Source organism: Danio rerio, chromosome 15 (assembly GCF_052040795.2).
Source record: "Danio rerio strain M-AB ecotype USA chromosome 15, GRCz13ab, whole genome shotgun sequence".
NCBI classification, from domain to species: Eukaryota; Metazoa; Chordata; class Actinopteri; order Cypriniformes; family Danionidae; genus Danio; species Danio rerio.
Window position 1 is genome coordinate 19,517,900 of NC_141035.1, and position 19,619 is coordinate 19,537,518.

A 19,619-nucleotide genomic window follows, 5' to 3' on the forward strand; every position below is an offset into this window, starting at 1 on the left:
GGAAGCAACCATATGTTGTTGAAGAAGGTTCTGATAAACATTTGCATTCCCTCTGCCATTTACCTGTAGAGGCCCAACTCCTGCTGCAAGAAACATGCCCCAAACCATGACACTTCCTCGTCCACTTTTTACTGACTTTTTTATACACTTTGGGTTCATTCTTTCTCCAGTTTGTCGCCGAACATAATGTTTCCCATCGGACCCAAATAAATTAAACTTGCTTTCATCACTGAAGTGAACTTTGGAGCAGTTCTCCTCTGTCCACACAGCATGCTCCTCAGCAAAGCTTATTCTTGCCTTTTTATTCTTTCTGCTAATGAGAGGTTTGGTGACTGCAGAGTGGGCTTTTAGTCCAAATGCTCTTAAACATCGAGACTGTATGACGAGACAGATCTTTACCCTGTACAGTGCTGAACTGGTGAGAAGTTCCAGCTTTAGTGTAAAAACGATTGCCCATTGAGATTCTCCGTAGTATCCTGTCATCTCTTCTGTGGATGAACAGCCTTCTTGAGGGACTTGAATGAGTTGTGATGTTGTAAAGATTTAGTATTCGTGAAATCACAGATTTAGAACGACCAACTTGTCTTGCTATGGCTGATAGGGTCATCCCTTTGGCCTTCATCTGGACAACCTGCTGCCGAAGGCTTTCAGTCACTTTAGAACCGCCCACCATCTTGCAGAGTCAGTGAAACTGGAAATTAGGCTGCCAAGTAAATAGGGGTTGACAGATAATCAAGGGAATTAGCGCCAGATGCCAGATTAACACCAATAACTGGGAGGTATCTGAAATTGTTCTCTAATTTTGATCAGTGTGTTTTCGGCAAAATAATGTTTTTTACTGAAATGCCATTGTTATTTTGTGAAAAAATATGTTCTGGTAGCATGGTATAAGCGGGACAAAAAATCCTTCAACTGCTGAGCAGTAAAAATGACATTATTTCAGAATTGTTCAATTATTTCTAAATTGTTCTCTATTTTTGATCGCCAGTGTGTATATATATATATATATATATATATATATATATATATATATATATATATATATATATATATATATATATATATATAGCCTATCCCAGGCTTAAGTGGCAGGACCACTTTTAGCTTAGCTTAGCATAAACCATTGATTAAATTCATTTATTTCCTCAAAATTCTACACACAATACTCCATAATGACAATGTGAAAAAAACATTTTTGAAATTGTTGCAAAATTTGTAAAAAATAAAAAAAATCACATAAGTATTCACAGACTTTACTGTGAAGCTCTAAATTGAGCTCAGGTACATTCTGTTTCCACTGATCAGTCTTGTACAAACCAAGCATAAAGACAAAGGAATTGTCTGTAGACATCCGAGACAGGATTGTCTCGAGGCACAAGGCTGGGCAAGGTTACAGAAAAATTTCTGTTGCTCTGAAAGTTCCAATGAACACAGTGGCCTCCATCATCCATAAGTGGAAGATGGCTGGAAACACCAGGACTCTTCCTAGAGCTGGCCGGCCATCTAAGCTGAGTGATTGGGGGAGAAGGCCCTTAGTTAGGGAGGTGATGAATAACCCAATGGTCACTCTGTCTGAGAGTGGCTTTTGTTTGTTTGTTGTCTAAAAAAAAAAGAAAAAGGTAAAATCGTTGCATTATTTGTACTGCATGGAAGGGCATCCGCTTTGTAAAAACCTGCTGGATAAGTTGGTGGTTCATTCCGCTGTGGCGACCCCGGATTAAAGGGACTAAGCCGACAAGAAAATGAATGCACAGTGCAACAAACTAAACATTATTTACATTACAAACCTGGGAAATCTTTAACAATTAATTCAAGTAAAAAAAAACAGAGACTTGTGTGTTTAGTTTAATTGTTAAATTAAAATGCAACTCTTTGAAGATTAAGCAAAAAATCTTCTTTAATGTGCTACTGGATAAAAGCCATATATCTTGGATGGCCTGAGCGTGTGTAAATTAACAGCACATTTTCATTTTTGAGGTGAACCATCTCCTTAAATCATGTCCATCTCAGTGATCTCTCAGATGTGCTGGACTGAAGGGTCACTCGCCGTGCAAATCACCCAGGTCTGCTCCTCAGAGGAGAAGCACTGATGCTCTTTGACAGCTCTTTCTTCCCCCTCACATAAAACCTGGCAGGAATATTGAATGCTACCTTCTTTCCACAAGTGTCACTATGAATCGGAACTGATGTACCTTTGCACCTTTGATTCATTCAGATGGACATCACAGCTGTCTTCCCAGGCAGGCATCTCTCTCAAGCCATGAAGTTTTCTGTTCTTTTTGTTTTTATATGTTCTATAGACGTCCATTATATATTGCTGAACATGTATTTATATGTATGTATATGTACATGCATGTTTATGTGCATTTATTTGTACATTATACTCTATATATACTATACTATATATACTTTTTCTTATCCTCTATCAACGCTGAATTAATGATGAGTGTTGAGTTGACCTTGTTTAATATATTATTTTAGTATTGTTTAGATATCATGAGACTGTACCATTCAAAAGAAACTCCAGATGTACCTGATGGTGGTTACCCTTATGAAGGCAGTTCTTTGCTGAAACGCATAGGTTTTAAGGATTAGCCATGTGGATAAAGGTTTTTTCATATTTTTCAAAATTTTTTCCACATTCAAGTGCCTTGGACTGATTTTTCCTGTTTATCCATTAGACTTTAAGCAAACCTTCATTAGTTTTAGTTTTTTTTATTAAGAGCAAATCATTGAAAATTATGTACAAAAACTTTGTTTTGTCTTGTAAAAATAAAATGTATTGACAGCAAAAAAACAGTTAATATTGTTTTATTGCTGTGACTATACTGGAATTCGGTACCAATTGATACTGAAATTTTAAAAACATCCATTTCCCACTAACATTTGAGCGCTGTTGTTCTTAAACAGCGCTGACTTGCTTGTGACTGTTCACAAAACTCACCGCTGTTTACTGAGTGTAACCACAGATAAACAAGCACTGGAGTGTTTCAAAGTCACGTGAATCGTGGGTTTTAAATGTTCCAGTGTCCCTGTATCTGTGGTGACGTGAATGTGCACACAATGGCAAATCATCGTTGTTTAAGAACGAGGTCAACGTCGCCCAAATGTTAGCGAGAATAGCAATAATAATAGTGTTTTTTTTTTAAAAAGCATGGTTTAAATTAACAGTAACTAGAATTTTGAGAAGAAAATGCAATTAATGGATTTTCTAGAAATACCATTGTCAAAGACGTAAAATTGTATCATTGGAAGTGCCAATTTTACAATTTCATGATTTTTATTATGTCAATTTAGACTAATCTATTACTAAAATTAAATTTGAACCATTTAAATGTAGAAAACAAAGAAAATGAAATGAAGAAAACAAATAAATACAAAAGTTATATCATAAAAACCCTATGCACCTGCATACTGATAGGTCACATTCAATCTGCTTTAAATAACAGAGTAAACAGAGACAGTAACAGACGCGCTCACACTGTGCTTCCCACACATAGACTTTACTTGAGCGGTCCACCCAGGTATATTAACGGCCGCCCAAGTATATTTGGTGACATTTATTTTGTTACTATTAACATCCTTTTACACTTTTTTGTATCCGCTCAATAGCCAAACAACCGCTTTCGATTAACCAGTGGAAAATCTCCTCTCGCTATACACATTTCCTACTTCTCGTTGTGTGTGTGCGAGAACAATCAACACTTCCACAGAGAATCTCATGTGCTCTGCAGAGACACATAGAGGGTCCCTTTTAGGGAAAGGGAAAATGCACCCGTACGAGGTTTGTAAATCTCCTAAAATGTCCGGCATTAGGTTTTTGGTTTTGCTTTCTAAGGCGTCTCCATTTTTATTTGAAACCTGATTTACTTTCACTTGGCTTCACAGCTGACAGCGTGTGCACAGCCACAAGACTGAGGCCCCGTTTACACTAATGCGTTTTCGTTTTAAAACGCATACGTTTTGCTACGGTTGTACTACGCCGGTGTTTTCGAGTGCCAAAAACCGAGTGTTTTGGAAACGCTGGAAAGGCCGTTTTTATTCTGAAACGCTGCAGCTCCGTCTCAGTGTGGATGGGGGAACACGGAGACATCTGAAAACGGAGGCGGGGCTGCCGACATTCGCCTATCTGATTGGGGCTTTTCCTTAATATTAAGTAGCAAAACGTTACACACAGTTCAATCCTGCATCCTCTTCTTGTAAGTTCAGACTTACAAGATTGATCAAGGCTGCAGTCTCCCCCTCCTCAGTTTGATAAGGAAAACAGACTACCGAGGACACGGGTAAATCTTCAAAGGAAACAGTGTACTTGATAACTTTATAATACTTATTCATTCACATCACCCTGGCTACGTTGTTTCACTTTCTCCACAATAAAATGAAAACATGATTTAAAGAACTGCCAATTTTCATTTTGATATTAGCAACTTACCAGACAGCAGAAATGTTGAGGCATCTTGCTGCATATACAGTATGAGCATCATCTTCACTGTGTGGATATTTATAACAAAACGGAGCCTATAACAACTGCCTCCTTTCATTTTCAGTGAAAATAAGAAACATACCCTCTTTTGCTGAATATCAGTTTTAATAATCAATCATGGCCATTATAAAAGAATAACATACAATAAGTTTATACATTATAGGAAATAAAGACAAGCAATCAGTCAATATACAGAATGTAGGCTACGTGGTTACATTTATTATTAACTTATCTTTGCACTTAGCTAAAACACGTTACCTGAGAACAAGTAATAGATTTCAATGAGCAAAGTCAGGGAATATGTCGTTAGATATAGACAACAAAATGAATGAAATATCTAGTTCAATAAATATAGTGAGATTAGATCCAGCGGGAGATGCTTGATGAGCAGTCCGACTAGCAGAGCTCTCATCTGGGTAGATAGGCTGAAGCGCTTGCCCGAGAGTGTGTTTGTGGTCACGTGATGTGCGTTTTCAGCGTTTTGGTGTGGACGGAAAGCTGTTCAGAAACGCTGGGTGAAACGCTAGTGTGGACAAAGATCGTTTTCATTCTAAAAAGCCGTTTTAAAACTTAAACGCACTAGTGTAAACGGGGCCTGAGAGAAACATTATTTAAGTAATTCTTTAAATTAAACAACTCGCATAAACTTTTCTATTTTCTCAGAGAGGACGAAATGATATCTAAACTGGCTGAAAAATGTTTGTACACCGTTAGAAATGGTTAATTAACTCTTTTGCCTTATTTAAATTACCAAATTTTATTCTTGTAATTATTATACTTTTTAGAGATTTTTATTCCATAGAAGTTTTTATTCCTTTATGCAATTTATTTCTCATTTGCTGTATTTTTTTTATTTATGTTCATATATTACATATTTTATACATATCTAACATGCTTTGGCAATACTGTCCAAATGTTAGCAGCAGATTTTACCTGTCAGTGGGTGCGCATGGCTCCAGAATAGAATAAAAGTAAAACAAATAGTGAATTTCTTTTTTATTTCAACAGTCTTAAAAAAATTGTAAAAGAAAGTGTACAATAAAAATATTGTTAAAAATCCCTTTTTTTGTTGCATGTAGTTAACCATGTGCTATGGGTAAAAGATGCGTTTTAATCCGACTAACACCGCAAGTATATTTCAAACCTGTGGGAAGCACTGCTCACACTTAAAAGTTAGGGCTAAGTATTTGAATTATGAATTTATTTAATTAATCAACAATTAATCATTAATAAATAATAAATAATTAATAAAAACATTAATTTCTTTAAAAGTACCAGTAAACAGGTTTAAAAATTATGCTAAATATTTTTATTGCCAATTCATATAATCCTAATTAACAAAGAATCCCATTTTCCACAGAAATACAACTAAAAACTGAGCAGCCTATAGTATATCATTTACGAACGATTATGTGACACTGAATGATCAAGTAACCAAAATAAATTACATTTCAAAATAAATTCATGTAGAAAACTCTCATTTTGAATTGTAATCATTTTCTACAACATAATTATAAACTAGTGTTGGTGCGAATGGGAGCCTTCTCAAAAACATTGAAGCAAAATATTTGGCACGTAACTATTCCAAACATTTGAACAGCTGTGTTTGAGTTTGTGTGTGTTTGGAATAATAGTAATAATAATAATAATGTAATAATAATAATAATTTTATTACATATTTATATATATTTTGTTACATTATACTACATTATACTACATTATACTATATTATATTATATTATATTATATTATATTATATTATATCTGTTATTTATTTTTTATTTATTTATAAAAAAAACTCTCCTACCTCCAGCAGAAAACACATTTGTTAGCGCAGGCCAGACTCGGCGTGGTCTCCATACAGCGGTGCGATTCAATCCCATAGAAGGTATGTTTATAGCAGCCTCCTCTCCCTCTCAGCATCGACTAATAAAAGAAAACCAGCATTTGTTTTGTTTATACAAAGAAAAAAATGCTTCTGTCTGGAAACACAGTGTACCACTTTTGAAAAAGAAACTTGCTAAATAGCCTTGACAACAAATCGATTGGAGGAAACAACCTACCTTAGTCCAACGACACAGCTTCACCCCAGAGTGGCTCCCTATTAGTTTGTACCCTACGGAGCACAAAGAAAAACAAAAACCATTTATGTAGAGATTCCAATGTTTTTGGAGTATTAATAAAGTAGCATAATCTCAAAAGACACAACCCGTTTTGAAATAAAATTCTAAATGCATTGTTTCAATGGGCTAAAATGCTAGAAAGTCAAATTTGAAATGCCAGCAGCTGTTATATTATTTACAGATTTACCAATCTTTATATTCTGAACAGGAAAATGTCACTAATATGGCTGAAAAACATTTTCTAAAAAAAAAAAAAAAAAGTAATAGAAAAGAATACTTTTTTTTTATTTTTTTTTTTACAAATGACATTTACAGTATATGAACAGTTGAAGTCATAATTAGTAGCCTTCCAGTGAAAATATTATATTATAATATATATATATATATATATATATATATATATATATATATATATATATATATATATATATATATATATATACACACACACACATTATATGTATATACATATAATGTGTGTGTGTGTGTGTGTGTGTGTGTGTGTGTGTGTGTGTGTGTGTGTGTGTGTGTGTGTGTGTGTGTGTGTGTGTGTATGTATGTATATATATATATATATATATATATATATATATAAATTTATTTATATAAATTATAGATATTATTTCATAGCTCTTTTGCATGTTTAATAGAGCAATGAAATTTTCAAAGTATTTAATATAATTATTTTTTCTTGCGGATAAAGTCAAATTTCTTTTACATTGGCTGCAATAAAAACAGTTTTCAAGTTCATCATTTTAAACAAATATCAGGTCAAAATTATTAGTCCCTTAGTTTTTTTTATTCCAATTGGCTAAAGAACAAAGCACTGTTGTTCAATAACTTGCCTGGTTATCATGATAACCTAGTTAAGTCTTTTAATTTCACTTTAAGCTAAGTACTATATGCAAGATGAGTAGAACAATGTTATGTCCTGTCACCATAGCAAAGACAAAATAAATTAGTTTTTAGGAATTAGTTATTAAACTAATATGTTGGAAAAAAAATCAGCGTTAAACAGCACATGGGAAATATTTTTTTAAATAATAAAAATTTCGCAAGAGGGCTAATAACTTTGAGTTTAACTGTATACATATATTATTTACAGATATATTTTATTTACACTTTAAAAGAAATAATAATTTTACTGCCATCTATTTCTAATCATTTTATGAACTTAATTTTCTTTTTAACAGTTAAAAGAAATGTATTTATGGTTAAAACGGTTATTAATATTACTAATAAACATATAAGCTACAAATAAATGTATGCATAGTGAAATCTTCCATAGGAAAAAAAATATGATGTTTGAATTAGAGGGGGGGGAAGTGTTCATAATACTTCATAAGAAACATAAAAAATGTTATTCAGAGGTCTGAGGTCATTGTTATTACATTATAAATATTTACAAATGTCCTCACTGTCAACACAAATTGACAAAGTGCAAAGTTTAACACTGTTAGCATGTTTTAGAATGTTGCCCAGATAGTTAATGGCAGAGTGTTTAGTGTTTCCATCAAAGAAGATTAGTAAGGTTTTCCCAAACAATTAGTCCAAATATGCTAAACATATGGGAAATTATGTTCAAAATATATTACCATGTTTTATGGAGTCTGGGCAGGTTGCTTTTTAAACATAATTATCCAAGTTTAACATATTGGAATGTGGCTAGCAAAAACCTTATCAACTCTTTGTTTGAAATGTTGGAAATATTTTCTATATTTTTAATATTCCTATGAATCTTACTTTATTTTAATATGAAATTATTGGTTAATTACTTCAAAGGCAATACATTTCCATTGCCGGCAGCTAGCTCTTTGCAATTCTGACATGGTCACCCACTGAATCTGAGCAGGGCTGTGCCCGGTCGATACCTGGATGGGAGACCACATGGGAAAGCTAGGCTGCTGCCGGAAGTGGTGTAAGTAAGACCAACAGCGGGCGCTCAACCTGCAGTCTGTGTGGGTCCTAATGCCCCAGTATATTGATGGGGACTCTATCCTGCGCAGTGACCGTTAAATAGGTCTTGACTCTTTGTGGTCATTAAAAATCCCAGGAAGTCCTTTAAAAAAGGTTGTTGCTAGATTGGATATGGTTGCAGCTGGAAGTTAACGAGAATTATTTTTATTATTCATTAAATTTCCCATTTATTGTGTTTTATTAACGTCTACCCCCAACCCTAAACCCAACCGCCACAGTAATGTAAAAACAGTAGCTTTATCAATATGCTGCTATACTGATGTGCATATCACAGCCAGCCGCGTATCTGATCTAGAATTTACCTTCGGAAAAAAAGTAGGGGTTTATCCCTGGCATCCTGATTATATTTGCCCGCTGGGCTCTGTATATCATGGCTTTGTAATCATCCCCATATCATAATTGGCTGCCACTGCGTCATACAGGTGGTGGATAAGGAGATTCCCCCATTGTGTAAAGCACTTTAAGAGTCTAAAAAAGCGCTATATAAATTGTAAAGAATTATTATTATTATTTACCAAAAGAAGTGTCATATTTAACAAATTTAGTGTCTCAGAAAGAGTGCTGAAACATGTATAGTACAACAATAAAAATATATATACTGAATAAGAAAGAAATTGTGCATTTATGCTGTACAACATGTACTAGTACAAATATTTTCATTTTACAGTCTGGTCAAGACCTTAAACAGCTAGCAGGAAGAAATGGAGGAAATTTTCCCACTAAGCTCTTAGATACATCTAGCAGACTGGACGGCCAAAAGTGCCTAAGTCCAAGCACTCAAAATTCTGCCTTTAAGTTCAGATTCTCTTTCTTCCACAACTGCGCTGTTTCCCCTTGGAGAATTCCACTGCATTTAGACTTTAATCCACATGTGAGGTCCTTCACTAGGGCAACCATCACTCCCACAGCAGCCTTAAGAAAACAGCAGGATATAAAGCAATCTCTATGTGCTAAAAGAGCTGTTTGAGTTCAAATCACAGATAAACGAGACTTCCTAGGTCTTGGAGGACAACTAAACCTCTCCTGGCTCTGAAGAGTTTGAAATAGGATACACACATTAAATGATCATCATTTATAAGACATACAGAGGCAAAAAAAAATTAATAAATAATAATTAAGCATGAGAGCAATTTTTGGGTTTACAAAACCAAACTAGTCCAAGCTGGTTAAAATCAAGTTAAGCGGTTTCATGGAGCTTGATAAACTTTAAGCCAGATATGTTAAAACTAATTTATATGTAAATATATCATATAACAATCAAATAAAGTGTAAATAGTTATGATTTTAGCACATTATATGAATAAATTATTAGCAATAAAAGACTACTTTGACTTTGATAGTGTAAAAGACTTAAGCAAAAAAAATTTGCATAGAGACAGGGGTAGCTTTATGGACCCTTTTCTCATATAAATGCAACTCAGCAGTGTAGGTTGTCTCAGTTGGGTAAACTTGGAGTGCAGAAAATGGGAGAGTATCACAAATACATTTCTGTACTCTATTTGCTGTAATAATGAAAGAAAAACTTCAAAAAAAAACAAAAAAAAATGTTCCCAAACATCAAGCATGCAAATGAAAGATAAGACAAGTGTTTGTTATAGTGTGTACGTCTATGGTGATGTCCCTGGTCACATAATCTTCCATTTTTATTATTGGTAATTTCACATAACTTCATATAAGATGGAACTGGTGCGTTATTCATTAATTATTATTTGTCGTTTGATTTCTTTTTCCATACAAGATAAATTTCCAACTAACATCAACTCTTGTCTCAGAATTATTATTTTCTTTTTCTCTTCCACAATATCTTCCTACTGGCATTCAAGCGGTAACAAAAGCTCCAACTAATGATCCCAATCCCATGTTCATTAGCTAAACTCCCCATCAAATACATGTTCTTGTCCTCGATATCTGTAAATAGCTTGCTGGGGCTAAGGAGTGTTTTATTGCGGATAAAACTAATAGGAGAGCTTACAGCCGCGAAAGCTGAGAGCTACTCATGAATAAAATGCTTTTTTGGTGTTTTGATATCGATTCAAACTAAAAATTATTAGAACAAAAAGCTTTAATTATTTCACTAATTAATAATTTCTTATTGTCGATTAATCTCCCGTTACACTACATCCCAAAAGTGCTCTATTGGATGGAGATCTGGTGACTTTAGAGGCCATTGGAGTACAGTGAACTCATTGTCATGTTCAAAAAAACAGTCTGAGATGATTTACACTTTATGACATGGCGCGTTATCCTGCTGGAAGTAGCCATCAGATGATGTGTACACTGTGATTATAGGGGGGGATGGAAATGGTCAGCAACAATACTCAGGTAGGCTGTGGCATTAACACAATGCTCAATTGGTACTAATGGGCCCAAAGTGTGCCAAGAAAATGTTCCCCACACCATTACACCACCATAACCAGACTGAACCATTGATACAAGACAGGATGGATCCATGCTTTCATGTTGTTAATGCCAAATTCTGAACCTAACATTCGAATGTCACAGCAGAAATCAACTAATCAGACCAGTCAACGTTTTTCTAATCTTCTGTCATCCAATTTTTGTAAGCTTGTGCAAACTGTAGCCTCAGTTTCCTGTTCTTAGCTGACAGGAGTGGCCCCTGGTGTGGTTTTCTGCTGCTGTAGCCCATCCGCCTCAAGGTCGGATGCGTTATACGTTTAGAAGTGCTCTTCTGCATACCTCGCTTGTAACGAGTGGGTACTTGAGTTACTGTTGCCTTTCGATCAGCTCCAACCAGTCTGGCCATTCTTCTCTGACCTCTGGCATCAACAAGACATTTGCGCCCACAGAACTGCCACTCACTGCATATTTTCTCTTTTTCTGACCATTCTCTGTAAAGCCTAGAGATGGTTGTGTGTGAAGATCCCAGTAGATCAGCAGTTCCTGAAATACTCAGACCAGCTCATCTGGCACCAACAACCATGCCATGTTCAAAGTCACTTCCTCATTCTAATGCTCGATTTGAACTACAAAAGATCATCTTGACCACGATTACATGCCTAAATGCATTGACTTGCTGCCATGTGCTTAGCTAATTAGAAATTAGTGTCAATGAGCAGTTGGACAGGTATACCTAATTAAGTGGCTGGTGAGAGTATATGTTAACGCACACATTAAAATATTAATTGATGATATATTTCTGCCTAAAATTTAAAATGTAAGGAATAAGATGTTTAATTTTTTATTAATATAAATTAATTTATATTGGTTCACATCCTAATATCTTGTTAAAATAATCAAAGTAGCCCTGCATCTAGTATCCATCTCAGATGCAGAAAAGCTAGTTCATGCTTATATGACTTCTATGTTGGAAACGATGCTCTGTTTGCTGGCTGCCTGGCATCATCTATTAATAAACTTCAGCTAAAACAAAATGCAGCGGCCAAAGTTCTTACCAGGTATAAAAAAAATATGATCATATCACCCCAATTTTATCCTCCTTACTTTGGTTGCCTTTTAAGATTCACTGTAATTTTAAAATATTACTTCTAAACCTATAAAGCTTTAAATAATCTAGCGTCTCTTTATCTAACCAACCTTCTGTCTCGCTACAATCCAACACGCTCTTTAAGATCTCAAAACTCAGGGCTTCTCGTAGTACCTAGAATAGCAAAATCGTGTAACGGAGGTCGAGCCTTCTCCTTTAAGGCTCCTAAACTCTGGAATAGCCTTTCTGATAATGTCCGAGGCTCAGACACACTCTCGCAGTTCAAAACTAGATTAAAGACCTATCTGTTTAGTAAAGCATACACTCAGTGCATCACTTAGCAATATGATACATGAATGTGCCACATGCAGGTTTTTGCATCTCGTTTATATACACCATGAACAGCAGCTTTATTATTCTCTTTATTCTCCATTTCCACCTCGAGATACTCTTTCTGAGGCCCTCAGACTTTGCAGCGCCACTGATTCGATCCAAGAACAGCGACGTAATGATCCCAATGTTTTCATAATCCTGGACCAGGCCGTATCCTAAGAAGGTCTTGGAGGAGTGGAAAGCATGAGACTGATTCCTGTGACGCTCCGGGGACAGATGAGTCTTCGCTGAGGTCCAGCATTCTCCAGCCTTCGGCGCCTAGACTGCAGCTCTGCACAAGACGTTAGCCATAGGAGAAATAGTTGTGCCCAACTGAGCCTAGTTTACTTACACTAATTGGTGAAATTTTTTCCTCGTCGCTGTCACAACTGGATTGCATGGTTCGGGGTCTGTGGAGCTGCGCATCGATGGATTTGCCCTTCAATGTTTGGACTCTCAATAGTGATTATTAAACCACATTAAACTGAGCTAAACTGAACCTAAACTCTGAAAACTGAACTACACCGTTTCAATTCACTATGCTCTTCTATGTGAAGCTGCTTTGACACAATTTACATTGTAAAAGTGCTATACAAATAAAGGTGAATTGAAACAAAGTCCTGCACTACAAACAATGTTAATGCAGTCCTTTAAGTTAGGTCATGTGAGATTAATTTAACAACAAAAACATTTGTCATCAATGTATTTTTTATCATCAATAATGTTGACCACTTATTTAAGTCTTACAGTATGTAACATGTTCAATAAGACCGGTATTGTGTTTTAAAGTAAATCCTTCGATAATGTAAATCCTGTTTAAATCAAGTCCAGGTCAAGTCACTTTTATTTCTGTAGTGCTTTATTTAATGCATATAGTGTCAAAGCAGCTTTACAAAAGATGCATCAGTGTTGAAGTCACAAACTCCTGCTGGTCTTGTTGCAATTAGTTCAATGATAAATCAGTTCAGTTCAATACAAATGTCATTGTTGAAGGATGTGAATCTCAGTGGGACAGCTCTACAGCTTTACCCTTCAAAAAATCCTGTGGACAAATTGGTGATTACTTGTAACAACATATATCCATGAAAACAACCTCTGTCTGTTCTAAATTAGTTTGATCTATCAAGGTTAACCAGGTGTAAACAAAGACACAAGGCACTGGATATGCAGCGTTTCCTCAATTTTAGCTTCCTTGTGGGACAGTATGAAGTCAACAGGAACAAAACAATTCAGAATGTGTATGATAAACAGATCTAAAACTTCTCTGCTGAGAGATGATTTTAGCTTCATTACCTCAAGCTTTACTTTTAAGATATTATTGCGCACTTTAAATCAAGAGGAATTTCTAGGGTTTAAAAAAAAGAACTCAATGACTACGACCGAAAACACTTGCTCTCCTCTTCTGCTCTAGCTGTGTTTTTCTTTTGCTCTTATTTAAAGGAAGTTTTGTTAAATCGTCCCTAATAATGCCAAAAAGAATCATTTCAGTTTATCATTAAAAAACCACAAAATAACAGTGAGTGTCAGTCCCAAAGGAAATGAGTGTTATATAATCTCAGATCAGAACCTTCTGCAGACTGCAGGCAAGATCAGCTAAATTATACACATTTGTTGGAGAGTTCTCAATTCACAACTACACTTGCAGAAGCAAACCACCATGAGGTCACAGTCACTACATATAATAGGGTGAATCTTACAAAGAAATGTACAGCAGAAGTCAGAATTATTAGCCCACCTTTGTTTTCTTTTCTTTTTTAAATATTTCCCAAATTATGTTTCATAGAGCAAGGACATTTTACAGTATGTCTGATCATATTTTTTCTTCTGAAGAAAGTCTTATTTGTTTCATTTTGGCTAGGATAAAAGCAGTTTTGAATTTTTTAAAAGCCATTTTAAAGTCAAAATTATTAGCCCCTTTAAGATATATTTTTCCGATGGTCTACAAAACAAACCATCGCTATACAATAACTTGCCTAATTACCCTTACCTGCCTAGTTAACAAATGCCACTTTAAGCTGTATAGAAGTGTCTTGAAAAATATCTAGAAAAATATTATTTACTGTCATCATGGCGAAGATAAAATAAATCATTTATTAGAAATTAGAAAACTATTATGTTTAGAAATGTGTTGAAAAAAATCTCTGTTAAACAGATATTGGGGGAGAAAATAGACAGGGGGGCTAATAATTCTGACTTCAACTGTGTGTTTTATTTCCCTCCTTAAAAATGTAAACTATGAAAATAAAAAAAACACATACTACCACATATCACAAAATCCCTCCCCTTTTAGTCACATTGCATGCTCTCTTTCAGAATGACAAGAAGATTGTGCATTTACCCTCTGATAAGCCCCTATTTTTACATTATGGCCGGTGACTGAAAAACAGCCAATATTATTTTCCTTTTTTTAAATCAATAATAAATTTGACATATCCTCTTTGTATTAAGGCTCGTATTAACACCTAAATTACACTGTAAAAAGCAATTAATTGACTACATGAGTAAAAATTAACATTAACCTATTTACCTATTTTAGGGAGGCAAGTGTGAGTAATTAAACACTCCAACTACTTAAAATGCAGAAACTGTGCACAACTCACTGCTTGTCCATTTCTCTATATCGCTTTCTCTCACTGTGGATCTTTAACCTGCTGTCGTGAGGTAAAAGTTACTCTCCTCTTGGTTGTCACAATGATACTTCTCGATACAGACACGAGCGTGTGTCTGCAGAGCGAGTTTTCTTCTCGGTGAACAGCACCACAGCCTTAGAGCCAATAGTAGCCCTTTCTGTTGAGCGTATTACAAATCATAGGGGTGTAAGAAAAAACTCGCTAGACAAGGCTCAGAAAGCTAGTGGTATGTTTATATTTGTTAATTTGCTATAAATGTTCATGTTGTTCTGTGCATGTACTTGAGTTTTTAAAGGTAAAGTTCATATATCTGACTTTGTATTAAAGGACAAAATTGAATTACAAATAATATATAAATGGCGAGGCAGTGGCGCAGTAGGTAGTGCTTTCGCCTTACAGCAAGAAGGTCACTGGGCCGCTGATTCGAACCTCGGCTCGCGAGTTGGCGTTTCTGTGTGGAGTTTGCATGTTCTCCCTGCCTTCGTGTGGGTTTCCTCCGGGTGCTCCAGTTTCCTCCACAGTCCAAAGACATGCGGTACAGGTGAATTGGGTAGGCTAAATTGACCGTAGTGTATGAGTGTGTGTATGAATGTGTGCGTGGATTTTTCCCAGAGATGGGTTGAGGTTGGAAGGGCATCCGCTGCGTAAAAACTTGCTGGATAAGTAATAAAGGGACTAAGCCGACAAGAAAATGAATGAATGAATGAATATTATATAAATATACTTTTAAAAGTTTAGTACAAGAATTGCTGTGCTGTGAAGTAAAATATAAAATTGTGTATGGAAAGCATCATCAATGCTCCGTAATGCACCGAGATATCGAATTAAACCAAATCGATGGCATGATAATCGCAATCAAACCGAACCATTCACACCTCTAGTCAGAAGTCGATGCTTCTCCACATAAAGAAAAATCAGTAGGGGTTGGTTTCAGATACCTTCTGGACACCTAAATAAGATGGTGTTCCAGGCAAGTCCCACAGAGAGGAGGACTCAAAAAAAAGAGTCAAGACATGCTGGAGGAACTATGTCTCTCAGCTTGCCTGGGAACACCTTGGGATACCACCAAAAGAGCTGGAAGAAGTGTATGGGAGTGGGAATTGAGCATTTGTCTTTGCAATCCAGCCCCAGATATGCAGTAGACAATGATGGATGGATGGATGGATGGATGGATGGATGGATGGATGGATGGATGGAAGATATGTCTAAAGTAAAGTTATGTTTTTGCTATCAGAGAGTTGTGCTTGTTAGCATGCATATTCTAAGGCACAGCATAGCAGAAGTGCAGACACTGGAATACATGTGGTCAATTTGGTCATTCGTGGTAGAAAGAATCTTTTAATAAAATAATGTTAGAACAAAATATACAGACAAGACAGCATATTACTTTATTTTAACAAAGTTATTAAATTACAATCAAATTGAGTTCTTCTACACTTGAAGAGGTGATAGACCTTAAATTAAAGTTGGCCTTTGATTACTGTGTTGAGAAAACTACTGTTCTACACAGGTTTGTGTGAGAATTGAACACCAGTATAAATTCTCTTTATAAGGCACTGCATTATCAATAATCCAGAGAGAATATCCAATCAGTACGTGCTTCATTTTTGAAAATCTGTTTATTGGAATTTTGCTATATCAAGCATGTTAAACTAACAACATGCTCAGTGCCGCAAGCACAGTGGACACTGATTGGTAGCACCAATAACCTTAGTGGAAATGTGAGAGCAGGCAGCCTCCGGTGTGCAGTGCGGCTGAAGGCAGGCTGTGCTAATGAAAGGTGTGGAGCGAGAAGCTCAAGGGAACTCCGGCAGCAGGAGAGGAGTAATTGGGCTTTGCTGCATCATTAAGCTCCGTTAGGCACAGTCACACCATCAGAGGCTCCATCACAAACCAGACGACGGGGTGAAATTTGTAGTGCACAATAGGAGAAAACTCGCAGCTCCACAGCCAGTTTATTAATAACAAGTATGAGAGGCCGCTTACGGAAAGCAAAAACTGTCAAAAGTGTGAGAAATGAACATAATTCAAACCAGGTTTAATATCTTGATGGTGACACTGCCAGCTCCAAAGACCTAATTACCATCAGGGCCTTGGTATCCGGTTTTTTGAGAGATGAAAAAAAAAATCTCAGACATATTCAATTAAAGCAGCTGGGAGAGCAGGAAACAACTGTCCATCATCAGGGAAATGGGATATAACAGTAATCAGTGAGTTGCTTGTGTAGCCCGGGCATTTCCACTGATGTAAAAGCTTATTTAACGCTAGATGTCAAACACTGCAGAGCTCATTTTAAATACAGAGAAATGGGATTTTACGGTGGTGCAGCACAATTACTATTCTTACTTTATGTTATGAATCAAACATTTTTAAAAAAAAGGTTTTTTTTTACTTTTAGAATAACTTTTAGATTCTTAAAGATTTAAGTTTCTCAAAAGTTATTATTTTAATTTGATTTAAAAAACTGCCTTTTATAATATTAAATTTCACATTATTGTTGCTAAATACAGTTTAAATGTTTCTATTTTAATATATTTTTTTAGACCTGACTCGCACACTTTTCTCTTCAGACGTCTTCAGTGTCACATGAAACATTTCCCATTATCACTGTTGAAATCAGTGCTAATTTTGTTTTTAACATGTTTTCATAATACTACTGTATATCATAGAATTTGATGAGTTTTGTGAGTTTCTGTTTATGATTTTGGATCAATTTGTCTCTGTTAAAAAAAAAAAAAAATTTTCATATTTAAAAAAAACTTTAAACGCTTTCAATCTTTGGTCAGAATGATTTTTAATGTATTACATAAAGAGTGACTTTCAGACCACAATGAATTTTAATGAACACAGTTATATTCTGATCTGTTCAGATCTATTGATATTCAAATCTTTATTCTAATCTTATCATCTGATTGGCTGATAGCTGTGCGATATTTATCAATAACAGCACTCATGCAGCCTTTTCATCCTTGTGTATAACTCCACCCACATAGTGACAGCAGCTTACTACAGTTTGACAAATATTGCAACTGTTGGACAACAATGTACTTTTGAAGCTTTTTTTAAACGAGAATTTAGTTGTTTAGATTGCAACTATGCAGTTTATTTATAAATACAGTACCTATTTTTAAATATTTATAATTTTGGAGATTATCATTTTGAGATTACGACTTTGTCCATTACCAGAGATTTTCGATAATCAGTCTGTCCTTAAAGGGACTGTTTTCTTTTCATATTTCAAACTACAGCTGATCAAATCATTATAGACCAGGTGTGTGACATTGTAGGTCAATCTCTCTCTTTTGTATGTTGTAGTGCTGTATTTATACCAAAGTAATCTGGTATTTTTGGGGTTAATTATTGCGATATCCTGATTGCAACAGAGAAATACTGAGAAATCTCTGTAGACTGATGAAATTTCATGCTGTTCAGACTTATATTCTTACAATGTGAGCAAAAATGACCTGTTTTGTCATCACTTTAGACATTACGCAAGAGAATCATTCAAATACAAGCTCTAAAGTGCCATTTGTGAATTAGTAACGGTTTCTGCTGTTCTGGTGTCAGCTACAGATGTGAATTAATGGCAGAAGAAGTTCTTCATACACAAGTATTTTTTTATATTCTCTGTGTTTGATTTTCTTTTTTTTATATACACAATTATGCTGTCAAACTGTTGTATAAATGCAATATTACGATAATAGCAGTGTGATATGCCTGTATATCGTCACTGGTAGGGCACTAGGGCATTCGGCCTGAGGCCTTGAGCCAATGCACACCTCTCGTCAGTGCCGATATACAGCCATATCACACTGCTACTCTTATCATAATGCTCATATAATAAACAGTAAACATACACTGTATATCTGTGTATATCACACTGTGATGTTATATATCCTAGCTTTGTTTACCAATCAAGTAGTTGTAATTGAACCTGCAATGTAAAACTCCAATTAAATGTAGAAAGTTTATTTATTATTATTATTGTATTTTAAATGTTAAGTTTCCAGTTCCTATATTCTCAAAACTTCTCTGCATAAACAGCATACAAAAATAGCTGTATTTAACACAAGCATGGAATGTACAAGGGCATTAAATTTTATGTGGAGAAAAAAGAAAAACTATGTATTTGTGCAGATGTAAAATGGTTTACATTTCTGCCATAGACATCTTTGTTCTGCGTGAGTGATTGACCGAGGCGGGTGAAGGCCGTGCTGTACCTTGTTTAGTCAATGAGTCTCTCAAGGCCGGAGTGATCATCTCTCTGCGCTCCTCCTCACACTCGCTCTTCCTCTCCCCATTCTGCTTCACTCTTTGGGAGTCCTCTTCATCTTCCTCCATCCTCTGCTGCAAACACAACCACACAGATAAAGAAAAAAACAAACAAAACCGGTCACATAAAAAACATGTTTATTCATTCATTCATTCATACAGTACATACAACCTAGTCATGGTTATACAACCAGTGCGTCAGAGGAAGCAAACCAGGCTAAACCGTATCAAATATTAATGTAAAGTCTAACATGATCAGCAACTGATGACAAAAAGTTTTAATTTGCTCAAGTTACTTAAACTATTTTAGTCCAAAT

The 19,619-nt window shown here is 35.4% G+C and overlaps 1 protein-coding gene across 3 annotated transcripts in view; it reads right to left on the reverse strand.

Moving 5' to 3' along the window:
• The window catches only part of tyw1 (tRNA-yW synthesizing protein 1 homolog (S. cerevisiae)), a 129,615-nt gene that overhangs the window by 75,215 nt on the left and 34,781 nt on the right, over positions 1-19,619 (reverse strand). Inside the window, exons 8-10 of one of the 3 annotated variants that reach the window (XM_087283138.1) lie at positions 19,251-19,374; positions 6,547-6,599; positions 6,291-6,409 (exon numbers count right to left, since the gene is read on the reverse strand). In XM_087283138.1, coding sequence (XP_087139264.1) covers positions 6,291-6,409; positions 6,547-6,599; positions 19,251-19,374 — 296 coding nt within the window. 3 annotated transcript variants of the gene reach the window in all.